This window comes from Salpingoeca rosetta (genome assembly GCF_000188695.1).
Source record: "Salpingoeca rosetta unplaced genomic scaffold supercont1.6, whole genome shotgun sequence".
NCBI lineage: Eukaryota > Choanoflagellata > Craspedida > Salpingoecidae > Salpingoeca > Salpingoeca rosetta.
Window position 1 is genome coordinate 1,899,472 of NW_004754928.1, and position 24,535 is coordinate 1,924,006.

The following is a 24,535-nucleotide window of genomic DNA, read 5'->3' on the forward strand; positions in this document are numbered from 1 at the left end:
TGTCAGGCGCAGACGCAACCATGTGGGAGCACCACACACACACACACACACACACACACACACACACACACACACACACACACACACACACACACACACACACACACACACGCACGCACACACACACACACACACGCGCACACACGCACACACGCACACACACACATGCACACACGCACACACACAAACACATGCACACATGTACGCACATGTGTTGGTTGGGCAGGCGAAGGAGGTGGCTTTGCGAACGAGGTTGTGGTCGGCCTGGCTCCAGCCCAGCCTCTCTCCAACTGTTGGCCCACCGACATGCCCACACGCATAGCTCCAGACCCTGTCTGCATCGGAGCTGCTGAAATCGGAGGAGAGCAAGTGGATGCCCTGTCCTTCTGGACACGTGGCAAAGAACGCGCCTTTGTACTCGTTCACAGCCACAGACGCCTGGATCACGCTCGGCCTCAGTCCTATTTGTGCGTGTGTGTGCGTGTGTATGTGTGTGTGTGTGTGCGTGTACGTGTGTGTGTGTCTGTGTGAAACGTGTGCATTGGGTGATGTAATTGGCAAGTGGAGTTCATGATGGCCCATCCACACGCGAGAGACAAATGCAAGCGCGTCGCAACACACACACACACACACGCACACACACACACACACACACACACACACACACACACACACACCACTTACGGGTGCATTCGAGGCCGTTGGAAGTTAGAACGAAGTTGTTGCTCACATCGCATTCAACCTACATTGTATGGAAAACAAGCATGTATCAGTGAAAAGAGCCAACGAAAGGGGCGTATGGCACTAACATGAGGACTGGCAACAGCAAGCAATGGGTCGTGATACAAGCAGGAAAGAGTGCATTCGACTCTCCAGACAACACGATACCTTGCACGTGATGAATTTGTAGATTCGATCATAGTTTGTTGGCTGCGAGAGCATGCCTGCGCAAGTATGTTGGGGTGGGGGGGTCCTGGGGTCAAGGAACACACAAAAGGAACACCACACGCGCAAACACACATACACACACGCACATACGCAGGCACGAACACAAACAAACAAACAAACACACACACACACACACAAACACGAACACAAACACGTACAAGAAGGTGCAAATACTCAAACACGCACACATGCACACACCTGCGATGACACGCGAGTCACCAGCCTCAAACATGATTGATTGGGCCTCTTTGTTGAGGGCATCAGTCTCCCTACAGTCGCGGAGGATGGCACTGGCAGGCCTGTGGCATCGGAACCTGAACAAGCGATCAACGTATGTCGGGCTGTACTGTGACTCGACGCTGCTCAGGTCTAACACCAAGCACCAAGATCAGGTAACAAGGTGGTGAAAAGTGAGTGCTGTGCAGCAATAGCAACCAAAACTCAGGCACACATCTGCTCAAGTGCACAAGTGAAGGCTCACACACTGTAGCTAGATCGACACATGCGATCACACAAACATTTTTCGCACATTCACACACACACACACACATGCAGGCACGCACAGCACACATGCACACATGCACACATGCACACATGCACACATGCACACAGACGCGCGCATCAAACAAGCTGCTTACAGTGGTTGTCGGGGCATCGAAAGGATGTGTCACGACGAAAGAGTTGTGCATCATAAGGCCCGGAGACGCTCACGCCCGTGGTGGTACCCGTGCCGATCGTCTGGCAATGGAAGTTAAAGCTGCGGTCCAAATCGTTCTCCGAGAACACAGAGGCCAGGGACGTTAGGCCAGCGCCATCGTTGCACGCCGAAGTGGAGGTGTCGCTGGTGCCTTGCACAAGCACGGTAGCGAGAGCCAGGCAGCAAAGCAGCGCCACCTCACACCACGCCGCCAGCTGCAGCTGCGATGGCTGCTGCATCATCCCCTCGGTTGTTGATGGCGATGAAAGCAAACGCTGGAAAGTGGTGCGGTGAGTGCTCTGTGTGTGTGTGTGTGTGTGTGTGTGGGTGGGTGTTCGACTTAGAGCTTTGTATGGGGGCGGTGTCTGTTTGTTTGTTTGCATTTCGATCACGCGATTGCCGCCGTTGCGTGGTCGCCGACGGTGGCGTGAGGGTGGGTTGAACTGCAGAAACGCGGAACGCAAGGCGTCGAGTGGGTTGCCGATCGTTGGCGAATGGACCACCCTCATTACTCGCGTTAGTGCGGATTGAAGGTCTTGCGACTGAATTGACGAAAATTAACTGATAATATATGCAATACTGCAGACTACTTGCCCAAAAAATGCTCGAGCAACGATAACGACAGGATTGCCTTGCTTCTTGCGTGAGTGCGCAACAGCCACACCCATCCGCCAGCGTTGCCTGCTGACGTTGTCGCGAAAGCCCACACGACGATCACGCCACTCCCAGCAACCTCAACTGGACCACACCCAGTCACATTCATCCAAACACAAACAAACAAACAGAAGACAACACAAACTACAGGTTCATTCTTCATTTGGTTGCTTGGCCATTCACCAAGCAGAGTGGGCAGGGCCACGAATCAAGATCATGACGGTGCCACAACCAGCAGCGATCGCGTTGGTGCTGCTGGCAATGCTCGTCGCACCACCACCAGTTCACGCCGTCACGTACTCGAACAACTTTGTGAGTGTGCAATTTTCTGTGTGTGCTATTGTGTGTGTGTGTGTGTGTGTGTGTGTGTGTGTGTGTGTGTGTGTGTGTGTGTGTCGTCTGTCTGTCTGTTTGTTGTTGTTCTGTGTGTGCTTTTGTGTGTGCGTGTGCCTTTGTGTGTGCGTGTGCTTTTGTGTGTGCGTGTGTTATTGTGTGTGTGTGTGTGCGTGTGTTATTGTGTGTGTGTGTGTGTGTATGTGTGTGGTGGAATCCTTTTCCCACAAGCGCCAGCACAAACCCACCCTGAGTACGTTAACGCGACACCCGCTGCCTTGTTAACCTTCTTCCTCGTCTTACAGGACCAACCTCTCAGCTACAATTGCCCCAGTGGCCAAGGCATCAGCCAGATCTACAGCTACCACGACGTGCGTGTGCTAACACAGCACATGCTGCGAATGCACATGCGTCCTCAACACCTGCTGAAGTGTGTGCGTGCACGAGTTCCTTCCGTTCTCTTCTTCCCATCACTTGATAGACTCACCTAGCCTGCATTTTCCCTCTTTCTCTCCCTTTGCCTTCGTACCTTCATGTGGTGTGCGACAGAATGGAAAAGAGGATCGCCGCTGGGGGTTTGAGTGCACCTCGTATGGGGCTGGTGCCTCGAGTGTAACCACAACCACAAATTACCTCAACAACTTTGACCAACCCGTGGACTATCTCTGCAACACAAACCAATGTGCGATCCATGTGTGTGTGTGTGTGTGTGTCTGCGTCTGTGTTTGTGTGTCTATGTGAGTGTGCGTTGTGGAAGTGAGCCCGTTTACGTGGGTGTCCTGTGTCAGTGACTCACCTGTTCTCTCGCCAGACTTGGTTTCGCTCACAATGATTTGCCCAACCATTTCCTATCCGCAGTTCTCGACGGTGTTTACAGCTACCACGATAACGGCCCAGGTGTGTGTGTGTATGTGTGTGTGTGTGTGCATGCTTGCTTTTGTTATCTCTGTCATGATCGCACCGATTCAAAAATACATCGTTCATCACCAACCCCTGAGTTGATGCCTGTCACCGCTCACCTCCCCGTCTTCCATACATGCATGTGCACGTGTGGCCGGTGTTGCGCTGATGTACGCTTCTGTTTTCCATGTGTTGTCCTTGCATCTCGTGGCGTTTGCAGAGGACCGCAGGTGGAAGTTCAGGTGCCGCGGAGTTATTGGCGCAAAGCTCACCGGCTGCGCAAAGACGTCGTATCAGAACAACTACGGTAATGCCTGCTTGTGTGATCGTGTGCTTTCCTGCTTACTTACGCGCACGCACGCATGCATGCCTGCTTGCCTGCACGTTGCAACACACCCGCCAACCCTTGCAACAATAACATCGACCATCACACAAACAAGACCTCACACAACACCACATGACCAATCCTCAACCCCCACGCTCCAATCATGCCACAACTATCAAATGCAGACCAACCAATCAGTTTCACCGTTCGCGACGGCTACGCCATTGGTGGTAGGTGTATGCTGTATGTGTGTGCACGCACGCTGATGCGAGTCTGTATCCGTGTATATCTTCAAGATGGCTTGCTCTGACTTGCTTCCTGACAACCGCTCCTCTCTTTAATGCGTGTCGATTCGCCCTCATGTCTGCCCTTTCCTTTGGTTCTGTGCTGCACGGTACAGGTCTGGCAAGCGTGCACGACAACGGCCCAGAGGACCGTGTGTGGCAAGTGTATCAATGTCAGGTGGGTACGCAACACTACGCTATCACCATTTACTGAAACCACAACACGGCCATCACCACTCCCACTGCAACCACAACGAACGCCACCCGCGTTCACTTTCCCCGCTCGAATGCTTCTTCGACTACTGCTTGCTGCTGAAAGTGATGAGACGGTAATGGTTGGCGAGATGGATATACACAGCCGCAACACTGTGTCGCAACACTCACCCACGTTGCTCGCCATGCTGTGCGTACACACGACTGCATTGCTTCGCTGCTCGCAGATTGACTGTGACTCTGACAACGGCTACGTGAGCAGCGGCACGTTTGGCTGCGAAAGTGAGTGGTGACACTTAGCATGCGCGGTGTGTGCCCCTGTTATCGCTCCATGCGATGGCAACTCCCTTTCTCACTGTATCCTCTGTCATACACGTGATGTATAAATGCCACTGTGCACATGTGTCGCGTTGTCCAGAGGTGAGCTGCGGTGCGCTATCGCTGACCAATGGCGAGACCAGCGGCGACTGCAGCGGAAACTTTGGTCAGTTGCAGCACACGATGCACACGATACGACAGTCCCTGAACGTGTGACGATGACCTTGTGTGTGTGTGTGTATTGGTGGCGCATGCATGGCAGAGTGCACCCTGTGTCAGACGCGCTGACAGACTGTGGTGCGACGCTTTCTTTCTTCTCCGACACAGCACATGCCTACACGCGGCAATGCCTTACTTTCTCCACACAACATGGCATGACACGACCCAAAATTGGTGCACGCACGGTCAACCACTGACTTGGTGAAACATTCAGGTGACAAGTGCACGTACAAGTCGTGCAACGCCGGTTATGAGCTGTCGTCCTCGGGCAGCTTTGGTGCTCGCGAGTGCCGCGTGATTGGCGGAAAGGGCTCGTGGTCCGGCTCCCCGCGCACGTGCGATGACATCAACGAGTGTACCTCTGGCACCCATGACTGCGTCTCCCCCGCCAAGTGTGTAAACGACGCTGGCACGTTCCATTGTGACTGTCCTTATGGTGCCCTGGACGCCACCGGCAAGAAATGCGATGGTACGCACATGCAACAAGCGTTCGTGCGTCTGTGTGTCTGTGTGTCTGTGTGTCTGTGTGTCTGTGTGTCTGTGTGTGTGCGGCTTTGTGCACTGGCAGTGACTTCATGTTCACAACATTCACTTGAGCGTTCTGTTTGCACCTCATTACTGTCCACCTTCTTCACGTATGTTCTGTGTCTTATCATGTGATCTTGGGTCTGTCTGTAGTTGGTGGCCCGTCCGCCACCATAACCGCCAGTGCGCTTGAAATCAGCATGGCCATATCGGGTGCAACAGCGTTCCCAAAATACGAGGTATGGCAGTATGACGCGGCATGAAGCGTGCCACACATACATGTCTTTACACGCGAGCGAGTGTTGCACTCCAGTCGTGGTGGGACTGTGTGTGTATGTGTCTGTCTGTTACATGTGTGTGTGTATGTGTTTGTCTGTTACATGTGTGTGTATGTGTTTGTCTGTTGCGTGTGTGTGTATGTGTGTGTCTGTTGCGTGTGTGTATGTGTTTGTCTGTTGCGTGTGTGTGTGTGTGTGTGTGTGTGTGTGTGTGTGTGTGTGTGCCTATCTGTGTGTCTCGCGCGCGTTCCTTTCTCTCCCCTTTGTCTCCGTTTACCTGTGTGTGAATACACGTGCAGTCAACACACGTGCGGTGAACACACGTGCGATCAGACGCGCATGATTGCGCACCGTTGTGCATCCACCCGTTCACTCGCGTGCTGTGTCTCACCCTGTGCTCTATTGTGTTCTTGCATTCGTTTCGACCACACAGCTCTCAATCGGGCAGTGGGCCTTTGACCTGTCCCAGACCACCATCCTGCCAGACTATCCAGTCACCCTCAACGGTCCCCTCACATCCCGCTCCTTCACAAACCTCAACCCAGGGCGACGATTCCAGGTTGGTATTGTCAATGTGTGTGTGTGTGTGTGTGGTGTACGTGTGTATGTCAGTGTGTGTGTATGTGCGTGTGTGTGTATGAGAGTGTGTGTTTGTGTGTATGTGTATGAGTGTGTATGAGTGTGTGTGTGCCTGTTTGTACATGTGCATCTATGTATACACCCTGATCTTCCCTTATTGCTGTTCTGTTTGCACCCTCACACCAAAACTCATCACTGCCACCACCACCAACACCACCACTCAAACACCCAACACCGCTCACTCAACAACGATGCAACTGTAGATCATGATCACGCCCATTGACAATGACGGCAACAAGGTTCCGGCGTCACAGTACGTCGGTGGTGATTCGTCTGGCGACATCTCCACCTACTGCGGCTGCACGACAGCGGACACAACGGGCGCGCCAACCGAGCTGTCCCTAACGCAATCCTACGGCAAGGTGCTCTTCGCATGGACAGACCAGAGCTACTGCGAGTCTGGCTTCAGCTTCAACCGCAATGGCGTGGGCCTCTCTGCCAACTACGATGTCACCTCGGAGAAGGAGTGCGGTGGTGAGCACAAGCCAACCAATGTCTACGATGATCTTGCTCTGCAAAAGGATGATGTGTATTCATCCATCGACGACAACATGTTCTACGCGCTGCCCGAGGGCTCCATCTTTGTTCCCGTCACACTTCCAGCCGGCACCCGCTATGCATACCCCGCCGAGCTCATCGAAGGTGTGTGTGTGTGTGTGTGTGTGTGTGTGTGTGTGTGTGTGTGTGTGTGTGTGATCGTGTGTGATCGTGTGTGATTGAGTGTGTGAGTGTGTGAGTGTGTGCGATATGTATGTGTGTGCGATATCTGTGATTTGGTTTTCAGGGTTATGTGCTGTCCGTCTTGCAAATTGCAGCTTCATCTTCCTCCCCCCCCCCCACCCAACACAACACACACGCTCACACATATACACGTTTTCACGCACACACACGCAGGGGACCACTTTGCGTCGCCGTCAGTGTCGACGCAAGCAGCTGTGACAACGCACACGACAACAACAGCAGCAGAAGCAGTGACCACCTCGACCACAGACGGGAACCTTGACGTCACAACATCCGCCCATTCTTGGACAACACCAGTTGTTGGAGGAACGACGCTCGGCGAAAACTACTTTACGCCACCAGCCAACACCGTTCCCACGACAACCACCACACCGCCAGGTGACAGCGACCAAGAAGCCGCAACAACCACCACCCCTGCAAATGCCCTGGAGACAGAGTACCTCACAGGCACGTCCACGGTCGTGTTCACTGCGCGCGAGTGTGCTGATCTGTGCATCGAGCGGGCAGAGTGGTGCATCGCCATCACGGTGCAGGAGCGCACGGACGGTCAACTGGTGTGCCACCAGCTGCGCCTCATCCGCTACACGGGCATGTCCCAGGACGACGTGTCTGTGCAGACGCTGCGCCGTGTCGATATCACAGGCACGGGTGTTGAGGGCTCCTACATCTTCCAGGGGTCCAAGAGCGATTGCGAAACCGCGTGCTCCAAGACAGAGGATTGCGTCATGACGATCCTTGACAAGCAGTTTTGCGCAACTGCTAACACGCGTGTGGCCACGATGGTCAACCCCAACACGTACGACCAAGACCTGGTCCCCGAGTACTACCGGCGTTACGTCGGCACAGCGCCAGGCCAGCAGCTGAAGTATTGCGTGCTGGCCACCAACCCCATTGACTACTCTGCAAGCGGATACAGCTCAAAGGAGACGTGCGAGTACCTCACGGTGCAGGTGCGTCGCTCGCATGTTGTACTGCGGTGTGTTGTGCCCTTGAACGTGCTTGCACGGGTGTGTGTGTGTTTTGTGTGTTTTGTTGTGTTGTGTGTATCATGTGTTCATGTGCATGTATGTATGCACAAGTACGCGTTCGTTGACGATAGCTCTTTCCTACCACACACGCACACACACACACACATACACACACGCACAAACACACACACACATACACATACAGTGGGAGGCTGCTGTTCGGGGCCAAGTCACAATTGACTCTGAGGAAATTCACCTGCCTGTGGATGGCGTCACCATCGAGTATGAAATCGGTGATGTGAAGGGCACGCGCACAACGGACGCTGACGGCTTCTTTGAAATCCACGTCGAGACAAACAAGATCACCCGATCCCACGCAACCGTGACGCTTCGCTTCTTCAAGTCAACTGGTAGTATCCAGCACACCTTCTCTTGCGGCGGCATGCCCTGTACGGAGACCAAGCTCATTGTTGAACACCTTCGTTTCGACCACCAAGTTGACATCCGTGACACGACTTCCATGCCCTTCTCGGGTCGCGTGACCATCAAGGGTACAGAGCACCCTGGCTTCCCAGCAGGCTGCCCGCTCAAGGACGTGGAGGTGTGCCTGTACGACCGCAACCAGGGCGACTACGTTGTTGGCTGCGCCATCACGGACGCCAAAGGTTACTACACAGCACAGGCGGTATTGGGCGCCTCTGTCGGCGTGCGCCTCTCGTTTGGTAACTCCTCGCACACCTTTGAGCGCGCTGCATACACGGACAACACGCCTAACGCACCCAGTGGGTTCTTCATCCGTCAAGACCCCGTGACAAGCAGAGACGTCAAGACCCCCTACTATGACATCACCGAGGAGAAGCTGTGGGAACGCATCAACTTCCAGGACATCACCACCAACGAGGCGACAGTGGATGTGGCGGGCGGCAAGTGCAACCTGGTGCTGGGGCGCACCACCCTTGAGTTCCGGTACGACAGCTGCCCAACGTGGGTGCGAACAGAGCACACGACGCAGCGCATCTCCAAGTGGACGCTGCCTGCACACCGCATTGCCGTGCGGTTTCAACGGCTCGTGCGCGACGGAAACGTGCGTGAGGAGATTACGCGGTACTTCTCTGCTGCGATTGATGACTCGCGCTCGCTGTATGTTGAGCTGCAGGACCCAAAGAACACGAACCAGACACTGAAGACCGCCCGGTTTGAGTACCACCCGCCGCCGCAGCTGGGCATCAGGTTCACAGGGGAGGTGAAGAACAACTGCACGTACAGCGACCACACCCCATACCACGTCATCAAGCAGAACACGCAGTCGCAGGTCACCATCACCGTGACAGAGTACTATGGTGCTGGCGTGGGCACGTGCGACATTGTGCCCGGCGAAGTTGTGATCACCAACCATCTTGGCGAGTCCCCAGACACTGTCGCTGCGCTCAACGGATCGTCGTCACTCACCAACACGCAGCTCAACCTCTTGAAAGAGTGCTACTACCCGTGCACAAGGCACGTCATCATGGACACCACGTCCACGGCAAAGGGTGACGTGCTTTCCAACTCGCGCGTGGAGCTGGTTGTGCTCACGGGATCGCCGGAACTCAACGCACAGGTCCTGGACAGCGAGCACCCGTACACCAAGCTCTTCAGCGCCACCATGCACAACAAGCCATACGACCCCGTCACGGACGTGGTGCGCGTTGTCGTGACGGGTGACGTTGCGCTGAAGCCACTGGCATCCATCCCCTTCCCGCGCTACAAACCGCTGTTGGTGGTGCAGGACCCGCCTGGTGGCCTGTCCTCTGCTGCGTACTCCAATGTGTACGCCAACTACAAGATGGAGAGCGACACGTACGACGAGTATGGTGGGTTCTTCCTTGGGCTTGAAGTGACGCCCTTCAAGGTGGACGCCACACTCGACTTGTGTGTGGGTCTCGGTGCTGCCAACTGCATCAACCTCGTCACAGCAAAGTCCTCGCCAGTCACCATCATGGCCGAGACAACGAACCTGTTTGGCACCAAGGATGCGGATGACAACGAGGAGACGGGGAAGGTGTGGTCGTTTGAGATTGATGTGGCCACGAGCGAGGCTGCGGTGCTGGCTGGTGAGCGCTCCGACATGTTCCTTGTGCCGGCTCTCAACGTGGTGTTCCTGGACACGTACACCATCTCCTTCGACAAGGCCACGTGCGGCGCGTCAAAGTCGAAGCGAACCAAGTGGTCGCTGGCGTCCAAGGAGAACAGGGAGGTCATGTCCTGGCTGTCGGCATACGAGATTGAGACGAAGGAGCTGCCAGACCTGCGTGCACGCCTGGCCAACACGGCCAACAACGACACGGCCGAGCAGAAGGCGGAGCTGCGCAACGCAATCACGGCCTGGGAGAACAACCTCAAGCGCAACAAGGACGTGCGGGCGATGGCTGGTGCAGGCTCGCTCAAGTCTGTGCAGTCGCTGTGGGCGACAGATGACTTTGATCACGCCGACGCAGACAACATTGACGGGGGAATGGGCAAGGGTATTGCGCTTGCACCGCACAAGCTCATTGAGCAGGCGAAACAGCTCTCTGGTGCGACAGCAACGGAGCAGCAGCAGACTTCTCTCAAGGCCATCAACACGATCAAGTTTTCCGGAGGTGTTGTTGTTGTTGTTTAAGTTGTTGTTTTGCAGTTGTTGTTGGTTGTTGTGACTACTAATCGCGTCACTGCCTATCAATGCACGCGCACATGCGTGTGTGTGTGTATGTGGTGCGTTGTGTGTTGTGTGTGTGTGTGTGTTTGCTTGTCTATGTGTGACTATAACAGCGGCGGATTGCCTAGAAATCAATCTACTTCGCGCGCGTGAACCTCCAACTCGTGCACACTCGAGCAAGTCTAGCACCCACACAATCTTCCTCACCCCCGCATGTCGTGTACACTTTGTCTTGTGTCTGCTGTCTTCGTGTGTACAGGCGGGTCAACCTACACGTTTGCATACGACACAAGCTTGGACAAGTCTGCGACGTCCGGCACCATGCGGGAACACGAATTCAAAGGTGGCGCTGCTATTTCACACGAGTTCACGGGCTCTGGTATTGGCACCGAGTTCAAGATCACTCCCCTTGGCATTGGCAAGTGGGAGGCATCCTCCGAAGACCAGGAGGGCTATCAGCTCGAGGAGCACGTCGAATTCACGGTGTGTACACGTGTGTGTGTGTGTGTGTGTGTATGTGGGTGGTGTGTGTGTGTTTGGATGTGTGTGTTTGGATGGGTGTGTCTGTGGATGGGTGTGTCTGTGGGTGTGTTTGGATGCGTGTGTCTGTGTGTGCTTAGTCAGCCATCTCTTGCTGCAACATCTTCTCCTCTCCTCTCCTCTCCTCTCCTCTTCTCCTGCATCGTCACGACAGGCCACCTGCTCACCTCCATCCCACCCCGCCGCCACCACCACCACCACCACCACCACCACCACCACCACCACCACCACCACCACAACAACAACAACAACAACAACAACAACAACAACAACAACAACAACTTAAACAACAACAACAACAACAACAACAACAACAACAACAACTTAAACAACAACTTAAACAACAACTTAAACAACAACTTAAACAACAACTGCCCCCGCCGGCATTAGCTTGGAGACGATGACCCGTTTGATGTGTTCGACGTGGAAGTGTTCAAGCACCCCGACTTCAACACGCTCGTGTTCCACACGGCCTCTGGCCAGTCGTCATGCCCACACGAGGAAAACACGCTTGAGCTTGAAAAGCCAGGCATCTCCGTGCTCGAAGCGCCATCTGCACCCGTACTGCCTGACGAACCGGCCGTGTTCCGCCTGCTGCTGAGCAATGACGGCGACTACACGACGTACATGCAGTTGTACGCCGTCAACGGCCAAAACCAGGACGGCCTGGAGATTAGCGTTGACGGGCGCTCGCTCGTGGCACCCATCGACTACGTTGGCTTTGCGCCTGGCGCGACGCAGATCACCGTGATTATGAGGCGCGGGCCCAAGGTGTTCAAGTACGACCCGGTAGACCTCTGGTTCTCATCGCTGTGCGAGCAGGAACGGCTGGCAGACACGGGCTACCTGAGCGACGAGGCCGTGGCCCAGAAGCGCGTGACACTGCAAGTGGAGTTCCTGCAGCCGTGTTCACCGGTACAGCTGGTCGGCGCCATTGGCGAGGCGGGCACGTTTGTAGTCAACGCTGCGACGGACCAAGCAACTTCGGGCACCACAGACGAGACGAACCTACACCCTGGTGAGCTGCGCCTGGTGGCATTCAACCCGGACCACTCGAAACGCACGTGGCAGGAGGATGATCGCCTCAAAGGCGTCATTGTTGAGTACAAGCGGCACATTGACGGCGACACGGCGTGGATGCCTGCCCGCGACAAATCAGGCAACACGCTTGAGATCAGCGGCCAGGCCAACGAGTACGGCTATGTGACGGTGTGGTGGGACGTGAGCGGGTTGCTGGAGGGAGAGCATGACCTTCGCATCAGGGCGCGCTGCGAAAAGTCCATCAACCAGGTGCCGGATGGCATTGATGAGCAGTACTCGCAGGTGGCGTTTGGGGTGGTGGACAGGACACCACCGCGCGTGCTGGGCACCCCTGAGCCCGCAGACGGCGAGTACAAGCCTGGTGACATGATTTCGTTTGAGTTTGATGAGGCCATCCAGTGCTCCAAGCCGTTCCAGTTTGAGGTGCGCATGGAGGTTGACGGCTTGGACCGCGTGTTTGACAACAGCAACATGGTGATTGTGTGCGAGGGCCGCAAAATCGCCATGTCGCTTCGCCGCGGGTTCACCTGGGACGACGTCAACGCAAAATCTGCACAGCTCGCACTGGGCATGGTCACCGACAAGTACGGCAACGCGGTGCAGCAGAACATCATGTTGTTCTTCACCTTTGCCACGCTGTCCCTGCACGACGCCACCGCACACGTGTCCGGCCTGAAGCTGAAGACGGCGTTTGACCGCGCCTTCTACAACACGTCGTCGCCTCTGTACAAGGCAACGGCAAACAAGGTGCGCAGCGACATTGCGCACGCACTTGGCATCAACCCCTCCCGCGTCATGGTGGTTGGCCTGTCGCCCGTGGACAGCATTGAGTTTGACCGCGGCACGCACGTCGACATCAACTTCCTCCCCGCGTCGGCCAACACTTCATTCCCCGCAGGTGCACCGGCTCTCAATGCGCGGCGAAGAGAGACAACGGCAATAGAGCAGACACCTTCAGCACTGGCCACGATGCTTGAGATGGTGGTTGCTCGCCCTGATGCTGCTGGTCTGGAGGAGAGTAATGTGCTGCTGCAGCTGACGGCTGACTCACGCGTGGACACGGAGCTCACAGCAGCAGCCATGTACAACACCACCACCACGCCGTTTTCCGTCACCTTTGAAGGGTCCACGTCCTCCGACACGCCCCACGAGATCAAAGTTCCAGTTTGTAAGTTTGTGGTGTCATGGGTGTGGGTGCTCTGTGTGTGTGTGTGGGGGGGGGGGTTGCGAGTGTGTGTGTGGTTGCGCGTGTGATGCGTGATTGTGTGTGTGTGGGGGGGGGGGTTGCGAGTGTTTGTGGGTGGTCTGTAATTGTGTGTGTGCGGTGTGTGAGTTTGTGATATGTGCACAGACACGCGATTGAATGTGGAAATGCTTGTGCACGTGTGATTGTTGCGGCTGCCACTCACCCTCTCTGCTTGCCACTACCCCGTGATGTTTCCAACACACACACACACATACCACAGACTTTACTCTGGCGCTGCTGTTTGTGATCCTGGGCGTGCAGGTTGTCACGTGCCTCCGTGTTGGTGGCGGTACGGGCCGAAGGTCCTACAAGATGCCGGGGTCCTTCCGCGTGTCGCCGGAGCATCGTCCCATGTCTCATATGAGCGGACTCAGCGCAGCCACCACACTTGAGGAGAGGGGTACACATGTTCATGAGACGGCGGTGGATGTCGACCCCCACGCCGATCATCCTGGCAGCAGCTTTGAAGAGAATCCACGTTCCCTCGGCACCACAAATGCCTGATCAAGCCCCTGTGTGTGTGTCTGTGTGTCTGTGTGTGTGTGTGTGTGTGTGTGTGTGTCTGTGTGTGTCTGTGTGCCTGTGTGTGTGTGTGTGTCTGTGTGTGTGTGTGTGTCTGTGCGTGTGTGTTACGTGTGTTGTGCTCATGTGTGTGCGTGTGTGCGTGTGTTTGGCCCGTTTACTACACTCAATGTTGGCATGGTTCACGTACCTCTTTCGCTTCCCAAGCGTGTGACCATCAATTTCCTTCGTTGTGTTATCACAAAAGTCTCGCCTTTCCTCAGCCTCATCTTGAGCGAGGAGTACATCGGTGAATGCACATGCTGTTCCAGTCTTGTTACCGCTCAATAGAACAGCCAAGCCTCTCATCGCACACGACATGTGACCATGTGTGTGCCCGTCTGTCTGTATGACCGTGGTCTTGTGTGTGTGTGTGTGTGTGTGTGTGTGTGTGTGTGTGTGTGTGTGTGTGTGTGTGTGTGTGTGTGTGTGTGTGTGTGTGTGTGTGCGTGTGTGTGTGTGTGTGTCTGGTAGAGTTGTCTTGTAATCTTGTTTCATCGTGGAGATGATGCCATGTGGCTGTGCTTCACCATCAAGTCAACACACTGTGCTGTTTAATGGGGGTTGGAAAACCGGGATGCTGGTGGCGATACAGAACAAACGCACAAGAAAAGGCTGACATCACGCAACGAAGACAGATTGGAGGTGTAACACGCCATGTTGTTCACGCAACGCACGACGCACGACTCACAGTGCATACAAGCATGTGTCCGTGTGTCTGTGTGAGTGTTTTGTGCGTGCATGTGTTCAGAGTGCGTACTCCTTGAGCAGCTTGCCTGCAATCACCAGGCGCTGGATCTCGCTTGTGCCCTCGTAGATCTCCGTGATGCGCGCATCGCGGTAGTGCCGTTCGGCCGGCATGTCCGTCACAAACCCCATCCCTGGTGGATGGCATGTGCGTGTGTGTACGTGTGAGGATGACGTTTGTCTGTGTGTGTGTGTGTGTTGTGCATTCAAGACGGCAGTGGCAACCCACACTTCACGCACGCACACACGCACGCACGCACACACTCACAACACAACAAGCACACACACACAAAAAAAAACACGCACACACACACACACACGAAACACAGGCATGCACACACGCACACACACAACACAACACACAACACACACACACACACACACACACACACACACACACACACACACACACACACACACAGCCACTGCGCCCACCTCCGAGGATCTGGATGGCCTGGTGGGCGATGAACGTCGCTGCCTCCGACGCCGCCAGCTTGGCCATCGCGGCCTCCTTCGTAAAGTCCCGGCCCTCGTCCTTGTAGACTGCCGCCTTGTGTGTCAGCAGTCGAGCTGACTCCAGACGTGTGCCCATGTCAGCCAGCTTCTCCGCAATCATCTGGTGGCTCGAAAGCGGGCGCCCCATGCTCTTGCGTTGCTGTTGTGTGTGTGTGTGTGTGTGTGTGTGTGTGTGTGTGTGTGTGTGTGTGTGTGTGTGTGTGTGTGTGTGTGTGTGTGTGTGTAAGCGATCAAGCGTGACAAACTCCGGCATGTTAAGCACATGATTATGTCTCTTCTCAACCCCCCCCCCCAACCACGATGTCCACTGCGCACCTGTGCATACTCGATGGCGCACTCAAAGGCGGCCTGGCCAATGCCCAGCGCCTGCGCAGCGATACCAATCCGGCCACCATCAAGCGTCGCTGGTGGTGATGGTGGTGATGTGGTGAGACTTCAGTCATGTCATCAAAGTGAATACGAACACACACACACACACATACATGCACACACACACACACATACATGCACACATACACACACACACATATACATGCACACACATCACATACATACACACACACATCACACACATACGCACACGATCAACAGGGCCACCGCGATGGCGTGTGTGCAGCGTACCCATTGCAATCTTGAAGCCCTGGCCGCTGCTGCCGAGGAGATTCTCCTTTGGAATGCGGCACTCCTCAAAGATCAGGTTGCACGTGCTCGACGCGCGGATGCCGAGCTGATGGTGGTGGTGGTGATGGTAGGCAGTGCGAGAGAGTGGATGTTGTGGTGATGGTAGGAGGGAGTGGTGATTACAGGCAAGAAATGCGTGTATGTGTGTCTGTGTGTCTGTGTGTGTGTATCTGCGTGCATCTGCGTGTGTGTGTGTGTGTGTGTGTATCTGCGTGCATCTGTGTGTGTGTGTGTGTGTGTGTATCTGTGTGTGTGTGTGTGTGTGTGTCTGTGTGTGTGTGTGTGTCTGTGTGTGTGTGTCTGTGCGGCCATCTATCATGGTGCATCCAACTTTTCAAGTTGCAACAGCACTGCACCTTATCCTCCTTCTTGCCGAGCGTGAGCCCCTCCGTCGGTTTTGGCACCAGGAACGCGCTGATGCCCTGCAAGAGAGAGAGAGAGAGAGAGAGAGAGAGAGAGAGAGAGTGTGTGTGTGTGTGTGTGTGTGTGTGTGTGTGTGTGTGTGTGTGTGTGTCAATACGTGTCAATACGTGTCAACACGTGTCAATTTGAGTGAGACAGTGTGTGCGTGTGAGCGAAACAATGACAGACAAGCAATTCCCCACCCCCTGCGCACGCACAGACACACAGACACGCGCAACAATTTCTGCGTGCGGCCGAGACCTTGTGCTTGAGGGATTTGTCCGTTGTGGCGAAGACGACAGCAGCATCCGCCTCGTAACCTTACACGCACACACACACACATACACACACATACACACACACATACACACACACATACACACACATACACACACATACACACACGTACACATACACACGATGTGCGGCCACGATGGGATCACGGCGCAACGAGTCGGTGAGCTTTGCGTGCTGTCGACAGCGCACCCGGCCATGCATCCACGCAGGAGAGTTTGCACTGACAGCGCTTGCGCGACAAGTGTACGACCGCACAGCCAGGGAACGCAACAAGTCGGGAGGGAACGCGACAAGACCACACGTCACGACAACGACAACGACAGTGACAGCAACAGCGTACCGTTGGTGATCCAGGACTTGGTTCCATTCAGCACCCTGATCGGAACAACACGATGCGAAGGTGAGGAGGAAGCATAGCACACATACACACACACACACACATACACACACACAACGCAGCAAAGCAGCAAAGCAGCAAAGCAGCAAAGCAGCAAAGCAGCAAAGCAGCAAAGCAGCAAAGCAGCAAAGCAGCAAAGCAGCAAGCAGGGACGTCTGACCAGTGGTCGCCTTCGTCGCGGGCAGTCGTGGACGCAGCGCCAGCATCACTGCAAAACACACACACACAGACACACAAACACGCACACACGCACATACATACACACACGCACAGATACAACCAAGAGCAGTGATGAGTTGAGACACAAGGCTTCAAGGTGACATGATGGTGATTCATTCGCCAACGACAAGCAATTTCAATTGCAAATTGCAATTGCAATGGCAAGGAAGCAAGCAAAGGCTGTGTTCGCAGTTGCCGTCGCTTGACACATGAACACGCACGCACCTTCCGTTGCCAGGCTCGCTCAGAGCAAAGCAGCCGAGCTTCTCACCTATCCACGCACGCGCAAGCACGCACAACACACGACAGAACCAGATGAGGTGAGTGGTCGAGTATGAACGCGCCAACGCACACAAAGAGAGGTGGTACTACACCTACGCAAGCAGGGCAACAAACTCAAACAATGACCAGCGCCACACATGTCACAACGCACCGGCAGTGAAGGGCTTGAGCCATGTTTCATACTGCTCCTCGCTGCCATACTTGAGCACGGGGCTGCTGTACAGGCTCTGCAAAGCAGAGAAGCGCGAACAAGCACGGGCAAAAAGCGTAAGAGCACGATGGCGTCGTTGCCTGCAAGCAGGCAAACCACAAAACCACAAGTTACAGACCAGCCGCCTTTCACGACAGTTGATGCGTCAATCATTTGCAATGACTCACGTTGTTGACGGACATGATGACGCCGGCGGAGGCACAGCCGCGGGAAATCTCCTCCAATGCGACGGCATATGCCAGTGCATCCAGGCCGCTGCCGCCATATTCCGTCGGCACCTCGATGCTCATCAACCCAAGCGACGCCATCTCTTGAACCTGCAAGTATGTGATGGGCGGGTGAAACGTGAGATAGTGAAGAGGAGATATCGAGAGACCGATGAGGTGAAGAGAGACAGGGAGAAAGGAGGAGGAGGAGGAGGAGTGATGCTCGTGGCTTTGAAGTGTCGGTGGCAAGCGGTGGCATGTGTGACGGCGAACTGAACAACCCCCGGTTCCTCTTCCTCTCACCGCATCGGCGGGGAACGTGTGGTTCTTGTCCCACTCTGGGGCGCCTTTGACAAGCACGGCATCGGCAAAGTCGCGGCAGGTCTTTTGCAGCATCTCGTGCTCACTGCTGAGCGTGAATGCACGCACGCATTGCCTACATTGACAAGTCATGAACCACAAACATCACCACAACGCAAGATGTCAGGATTGATCCACGCTGAAAAGCGGAAACAAGCACCTGCAGTCTGATCCCAGTATGTGCGCAGATGCGCATGTGTGCGCATGTGTGTGTGTGTGTGTGTGTGTGTGTGTGTGTGTGTGTGTATGTGTGTGTGTGTGTGTGAACGCCAATCGACCTCACTTGAGCACTGAGGCGGTGCGCCCGCGAACACTGGAAGACAGCATTGCTGGTTGTTGGTTGATTTGTTTGTCTTGGCTGGCTGTAAGGGTTGTGGAGAAATAGCTCAAGATTTCATGCAACTTTCGGCAGCACAGTGGCTATGGTTGTTGTTTGCGTGTTGTTTGTTTCTGTCTTTGTGTTGTTCTGTCTTTGTGTTCTTGTGTTGTCTCTGTCTGCCTTCTTGCTTGTCTGTTGTGTTGCTGAGTGAGTGTTTGTCACCCATCACACACACACACACAACCCCATATGCGCAGCAAAGCACAGCTTTTATCGAAGAATGCCAATGGTAACACGGGCAATGAATGGGAAGCAAAGTGGCGCGAACACTGGCGAGGAAAGGGAAGTAAACTGCAAACGGCAAACGGCTGGCATATAACCGAGATCCAGCCAACAATGGAGGCGAGCAAGAGTTAAGACATGCTCGTCACCAGCGAAGCTTCAAGGGGCTTTAAGAACGAACTACATCTGCGAAACGAGCGAAGGGTAAAATCACGAGACCCAAACTGACGCAACAACAATACTATGAAAATAACGTGTGATGTTGTGACATGACAGCATGCGAATGCAACAAACAACAACAAGCAACACACTGGAACTTGACAACACAAAGCCGCGAGTGCGACATCGCAACATGATCAACAAGTCGCGTCAAGAACAGAGATAACGCAAGCCATTCACAGGTCGTGTAAGGACAACTGAAAAGACGCTGCTATGCAAGTGTGTGTGTGTGTGTGTGTGTGTGTGTGTGTGTGTGTGTGTGTGTGTGTGCGTACGACAGTGTGTGTGTGCGTACGACAATGTATGGCTGCAGGAATCAAACAAGGGAACAAGGCCGCGGAGAAGTCGAGGAGGAACAACGACGCAGTCTATGTGCAGGTGTGTCTGTGTGCGCATGTGTGTGGGACCGACAAGAGGTGACAGCGGGCATTGCACCCATATCTGACTGACCAAGTCAGTCTTCGTCCACATTCATGGGCACAGGGTGTGAACGGCTGACCCAGCTGCTGCTTCTCCTAGCACAAGCATCACCATCATCTCTGGTGTGCATGTCGCCGCCTTTGTGCTCATCTTCCTCGAGTCGGTCGTGCTGGTGGTGCTGTTCCTGTTCATCGTGCACGAGAAGCTGCTGCTCGCTGTGATCAGCACCATCACCGCCACCGACAACAACAACAACCTCATCATCATCATCAGTACCATCAGCACCGTCACCGCTATCGTCCTCCTCCTCCTCGTCTGTCTCGGATGTATATGCGCGCTTGCGCGGGTTTGGGTCGTCGCTGACACACGACGCGGAATCACTGTCATATCCGAGCATGCGATACGCGCGCTCCACCTCGTTCATCGCCTCCCTCTCCATCGAGCTGAGCTGGGGGATGCACCCCGGGTTGACGTAGCCGCGCTCACGCACAATGAACCGCTTTCGCAGCTCAGGCAGGTCTTCGAGGTAGCCTGGTATATGCAATTGGGAGGGGGGGATGTGTGGATGTGTGGTGGATATGTGAGGTACCGTGTGCAAAGGGTGATGTGGGGAGAGGAAGAGGGAAGATGGAGAGGGAGGATTGGGAATTTGACACACTCTTTCCATGCCAGAGCAATGACACAGTCACACACACACACACACACACACACACACACACACACACACACACAGTCACACACACACACACACACACACAACACACACACACACACACACACACACACACACACAAACACACATTCGCACACACACACACGTATACACAGTCACACGGGTGGTGCCACTGACGTGGGTTGAACTTGTTGAGCCCCTGGGTGATGCACATGAGGACGGACGGGTCGACAGCGAGTGGGGTGGCCGCCGCCTCCTTCAAACTCGACTTGAGTTTCGTATGCAGCCGCTTGTCACGGATCACCCGCTCGTGGTACTGGTGGACGTGGGATATGGTGGTGTGGCAGGTGGTGGTGTGAAGTGGTGTGTGGTGGTGTGAAGGGGTGTGGCAGGTGGTGGTGTGGTGGGAGGTGATCACATGGTGAGGTGATGAGGTGACTAGCTGGTGAGGTGATGAAGGGGAGAACAACACATGAGTGGGGTCTCTGAGAACAAACAAAGGCAGGCAAGCACCTTTGCACACACATACACACACACAGCATACGCACCAGATCAAAGGCCTCTGTGTCGAAATCAGTGAAGAGTTTCGCCTTGAGAATCATGTTCTCCTAACATCCATCGCAAATGACACACGTGAGCAGATGAGACAAGGAGGAAGCGGGGAATGGTGAAATTGCAATAAACGAACAACCAAAGCGTCAGGGCTGCACCACTATTTCACCACAGCATCGCCACACACACACACACACACACACACACACACACACACACACACACACACACACACACACACACACACACACACACACACACACACACACACACACACACACACACAAAACACACACACCAGGTGCCTGAGTACGGTCTGCGAGATCTGCGTCGACTTCTTATAGTTGCGGCCACAATACGCAAAGCACTCGAGGAACTGCCCGCACGGTACGTCAAGCTGCTTGCCCAGGAACTCGCACACCGCCTGCACCATGCACCGTGCACCGTGCACAGCAGACGAGTTGTTGGAGCGTTTGAACAGTGATCAGTAACGTGGCAGCGGTTGAGCGCACGACCGATAAGCCCGCTCGGCAAAACACCATTCGTCCATGAAGAACAAACACTGGCGTCACAGTTCTGTACACATCCTCACAAAACCAGCACCCGGTTAAGACAGAACGGCACAGCCCCGAACATCTCACGATGCGGCAAGAAGAAGTGTGCGTGATGTGAACGAGGTCACACAGGCAGGCAGGCAGACACAGACGCAACAAAGGAAGTACAGCGAAGCAGCAACAACAACATGAGCGGCTTACCGCACAGCGCCGAGCCAACACCTCCTCACAGATGCGGTCAAACAACTCCGAGCCACGCCCCGCGCCAACTATCCTGTACACCGCCCTGCGTGTGCATGTGCATGCGATTGCGGTGTTGCCGATGCTTGTGAGAGAGAGAGTAAGAGAGAGGGGGAGAGAGATAGAGAGAGATAGAGAGAGAGGGGGGGGGGAGAGATGGGAGAGAGAGAGAGAGAGAGAGCGAGGCCGTCTGCGAACTAGCGCAGGGAGCACACAAACACTGTGACATCACATCTCAGTGACACGGCAACAACGACGTCCACCACCACAACGCGCAAACATACTCGAAGATGGTGATGTGCGAGAGCACAGAGTCACGTGTGTCTGGGTCGTAGATTCTGTGCAAGGATCCCAAAACGAGTGCCCAGTCGTCCATGACAGAAGCATCATGTGCATGCTCGCAGTGCTGGTGTTCGTGCTGCTGCTCCTGGTGGTGGTGCTCCATGGCTTGTGCTTGGTGTGTCGCTTGTTTGTGCTTGACGTCCATAGAGTTGATGTATCTGAGCTTTCTTGAGTCGTCTTGGATCAAGGAGAGTAGGGTGGAAATATAAGGCAGTTCGACGTGCTGACAAGCAAGTTATGAACAGCAGACGTCGGTTGTCTCACGAAGCAAGGCCGATCAAAGCCCGCTTCTTCCTCACGGCACAGGCAAAGTCACAAACGAAACAAATCCGTGTGGGAGGGAGAGAGAGAAGGTTCGTGTTGCTTGTTGTTTGTGGTTGCGTCGTTCGGGTGCAGAACGAACGAATGTGCATTGTCGCACTGTCTGTTGTGTGTTGGTCGTGCGTTCGTTCCTTCTTCTTCAAATCAAGGCTTGACTATTTACGGAAGATATCAGCAAATCGCCAACACTTGCTATGATCCTAATTCTAGGACGATGTCGGAGTCCAAGGTGCTTGCAAAACAACGAGAGGAAGGAAGCTGACTGTGTTGGTGTTGTGGGGGTGTGGCTTCGCTGCAGTGTGTGTGTGTGTGTGTGTGTGCGACTGTGTATGTGACTGTGTATGCGACTGTGAGTGTGTGTGTGTGTGAGTGTGTGTGTGTGAGTGTGTGTGTGCTCGTCTCTATCCCTCCCTCTCTTCCTCTCTTCCTCTCATTCTCCCCCCCCCTTCTGTCTCCCTCTCTCTCTCTCTCTCTCACCTGTAGTTGCATTCTCACGCGTGTACGTTTCCTCGTGCCTCGTGTGCAGTTCAAACGAGGGGGAAGCCACCGTGGCAGCATCACGGGAGGCGTGGTGCGGCCGGGCCAGCCAAGTGTTGGGCTGCACGCATCCGGGTTTCCGGTCTACCAACACCTCCCAGATCGCTTGGACGAGACAAGCGAAGACTATCGCGATCATGTCGCCACATTTGTCTCCGACATTGACATTTCAAGTCAGTCAGTGCTTGTGTGGAGGGGTGGGGTTGTTTGAGGAAGGGTGTGTTTGATTTTGCGCTGTATTGCGCATGTGCTTTGTGTGTGCTGTGATGTGTGTGTGTGTGCGGTTGTGATGTGTATTTGCTTGTGTGTGTGTGTGTGTGTGTGTGCGTGCGGTTGTGATGTGTACGTGTGTTCGTGTGTGCGTGTGCGTGTGTGTACGTGTGTTCGTGTGTGCGTGTGCGTGCGGTTGTGATGTGTACGTGTGTTCGTGTGTGCGTGTGCGTGTGTGTACGTGTGTTCGTGTAGGCATGTATTCGCGCACTCATGTGCGTGTACTGTTCTGTTTCGGCGTGTCATTAGCCCATGTGTTGTCGCATGAACATAACCGATGCCTGCTGTCACATGTACACCTTTCACTCACTGTAATGCCTGCTGTGAAATGCGCCCCAGAGCTCAAGATGCCGAGTAGCATGACGTTTAGTGAGGAGGGCATTTATGACAACTTGCCAGCAGACAAATCAAACGTATGCGTGCACATGGTGGTGAACCCACAGCTCACGTGCTATGACGCCCATGCCACCGCCCACACACGACGTGTGCTGTTCATTTTCCACTTGTCATCGCAGCCCCAACACACGCGAACTCACGCTCTCTCACGCACACGCAAATGCGTGCATATGCACAACACTTTTCACACACACACGCACGCACACGCACACGCACACACACACCCTTCACTTTATGTCCACTGTTCAGTCGCAGCCGGATCTGCCGTCCAAGATGTCGTATTCGCAGGAAGGCGCCTATGAGACGCTGCCCATGCGTGGAGAGGTACGTGTGCACTGCTAACATTGTGGCGTGTTTGTGGTGTGTGCGTGATGTGTGTGTGTGTGATGTGTGTGTGCGTGATGTGTGTGTGTGTGATGTGTGTGTGATGTGTGATGTGTGTGTGTGATGTGTGCTCCCTGTGTTCTGTGGAACTGTGTTGTGTACAGTAGGTGGACGCCACAGCTGATGACCGCTGCGCTCCACTGCGATGCGTTGGTGCCGTATTCGTGCATTGCAGGAGGAGTACGCAAAAGGACAAACGAATGTCAAGGCGGGAAAACACAAAGCATTCTTGTACGCGTGCTTTTGTGTGTGTGTGTGTGTGTGTGTGTGTGTGTGTGTGTGTGTGTGTGATGCGCGCCACATCACGGCACAACAACACTTTCACGCGCTCGTTTGAACGACAGCTACTGCGTTATGTCTGCAAGTCATGTCATGCCACGCACATACACGCATACACTGCGAAAACAACCACACCCTATGCTCACATTCTCATCTTCCCATGTTCCTTGTTTATTGCTCAATACCACCACCGCCACCACCACCACCACCATCATCATCATCATCATCACCACCACCACCATCATCATCATCATCATCACCACCACCACCACCACCACCACCATCAACATCATCATCATCATCATCATCATCATCATCATCA

At 54.4% G+C, this 24,535-nt stretch overlaps 5 protein-coding genes across 5 annotated transcripts in view; 2 read left to right on the forward strand and 3 right to left on the reverse strand.

The window, feature by feature from the left end:
* PTSG_03008 (NHL repeat protein) overlaps positions 1-1,887 on the reverse strand; it is a gene marked incomplete at its 5' end in the record, with an annotated part of 11,967 nt that extends 10,080 nt beyond the window's left edge. The window contains 5 exons of the mRNA XM_004996470.1: positions 331-461; positions 685-742; positions 889-944; positions 1,147-1,317; positions 1,587-1,887. Of these exons, the coding sequence (XP_004996527.1) occupies positions 331-461; positions 685-742; positions 889-944; positions 1,147-1,317; positions 1,587-1,887 (717 nt within the window). The remainder of the gene's footprint in view (positions 1-330; positions 462-684; positions 743-888; positions 945-1,146; positions 1,318-1,586) is intronic.
* A 628-nt stretch (positions 1,888-2,515) lies between these two features.
* On the forward strand, positions 2,516-14,050 carry PTSG_03009 (uncharacterized protein; the record flags this gene model as incomplete). The annotated part of the gene is made up of 18 exons (XM_004996471.1): positions 2,516-2,611; positions 2,938-3,003; positions 3,182-3,314; positions 3,491-3,529; positions 3,753-3,839; positions 4,043-4,087; positions 4,258-4,319; positions 4,582-4,636; positions 4,773-4,838; positions 5,106-5,360; positions 5,570-5,655; positions 6,128-6,253; positions 6,537-6,981; positions 7,264-8,024; positions 8,248-10,663; positions 10,979-11,202; positions 11,650-13,468; positions 13,767-14,050. 18 exons carry the CDS (start codon positions 2,516-2,518, stop codon positions 14,048-14,050), a joined length of 7,065 nt encoding a protein of 2,354 aa, XP_004996528.1.
* Positions 14,051-14,624: 574 nt separating this feature from the next.
* On the reverse strand, positions 14,625-18,796 carry PTSG_03010 (short-chain acyl-CoA dehydrogenase). Its single transcript, XM_004996472.1, has 13 exons — positions 18,709-18,796; positions 18,369-18,501; positions 18,027-18,176; positions 17,800-17,875; positions 17,592-17,637; positions 17,308-17,355; positions 17,091-17,125; positions 16,715-16,773; positions 16,408-16,473; positions 15,992-16,097; positions 15,686-15,774; positions 15,290-15,509; positions 14,625-14,988 (listed from the first exon to the last, which is right to left on the reverse strand). The coding sequence occupies exons 1-13, from the start codon at positions 18,750-18,752 to the stop codon at positions 14,855-14,857; spliced, it is 1,206 nt and encodes a 401-aa protein (XP_004996529.1). The 5' UTR covers positions 18,753-18,796; the 3' UTR covers positions 14,625-14,854.
* A 202-nt stretch (positions 18,797-18,998) lies between these two features.
* Positions 18,999-22,515, reverse strand: PTSG_03011 (uncharacterized protein). The gene is made up of 6 exons (XM_004996473.1): positions 21,969-22,515; positions 21,646-21,730; positions 21,189-21,314; positions 20,887-20,946; positions 20,516-20,654; positions 18,999-20,196 (listed from the first exon to the last, which is right to left on the reverse strand). Exons 1-6 carry the CDS (start codon positions 22,169-22,171, stop codon positions 19,700-19,702), a joined length of 1,110 nt encoding a protein of 369 aa, XP_004996530.1. The 5' UTR covers positions 22,172-22,515; the 3' UTR covers positions 18,999-19,699.
* Positions 22,516-22,561: 46 nt separating this feature from the next.
* Positions 22,562-24,041, forward strand: PTSG_03012 (uncharacterized protein; the record flags this gene model as incomplete). Its single annotated transcript, XM_004996474.1, has 5 exons — positions 22,562-22,576; positions 22,874-23,057; positions 23,494-23,567; positions 23,800-23,874; positions 24,039-24,041. The coding sequence occupies 5 exons, from the start codon at positions 22,562-22,564 to the stop codon at positions 24,039-24,041; spliced, it is 351 nt and encodes a 116-aa protein (XP_004996531.1).
* Positions 24,042-24,535: the final 494 nt, after the last annotated feature.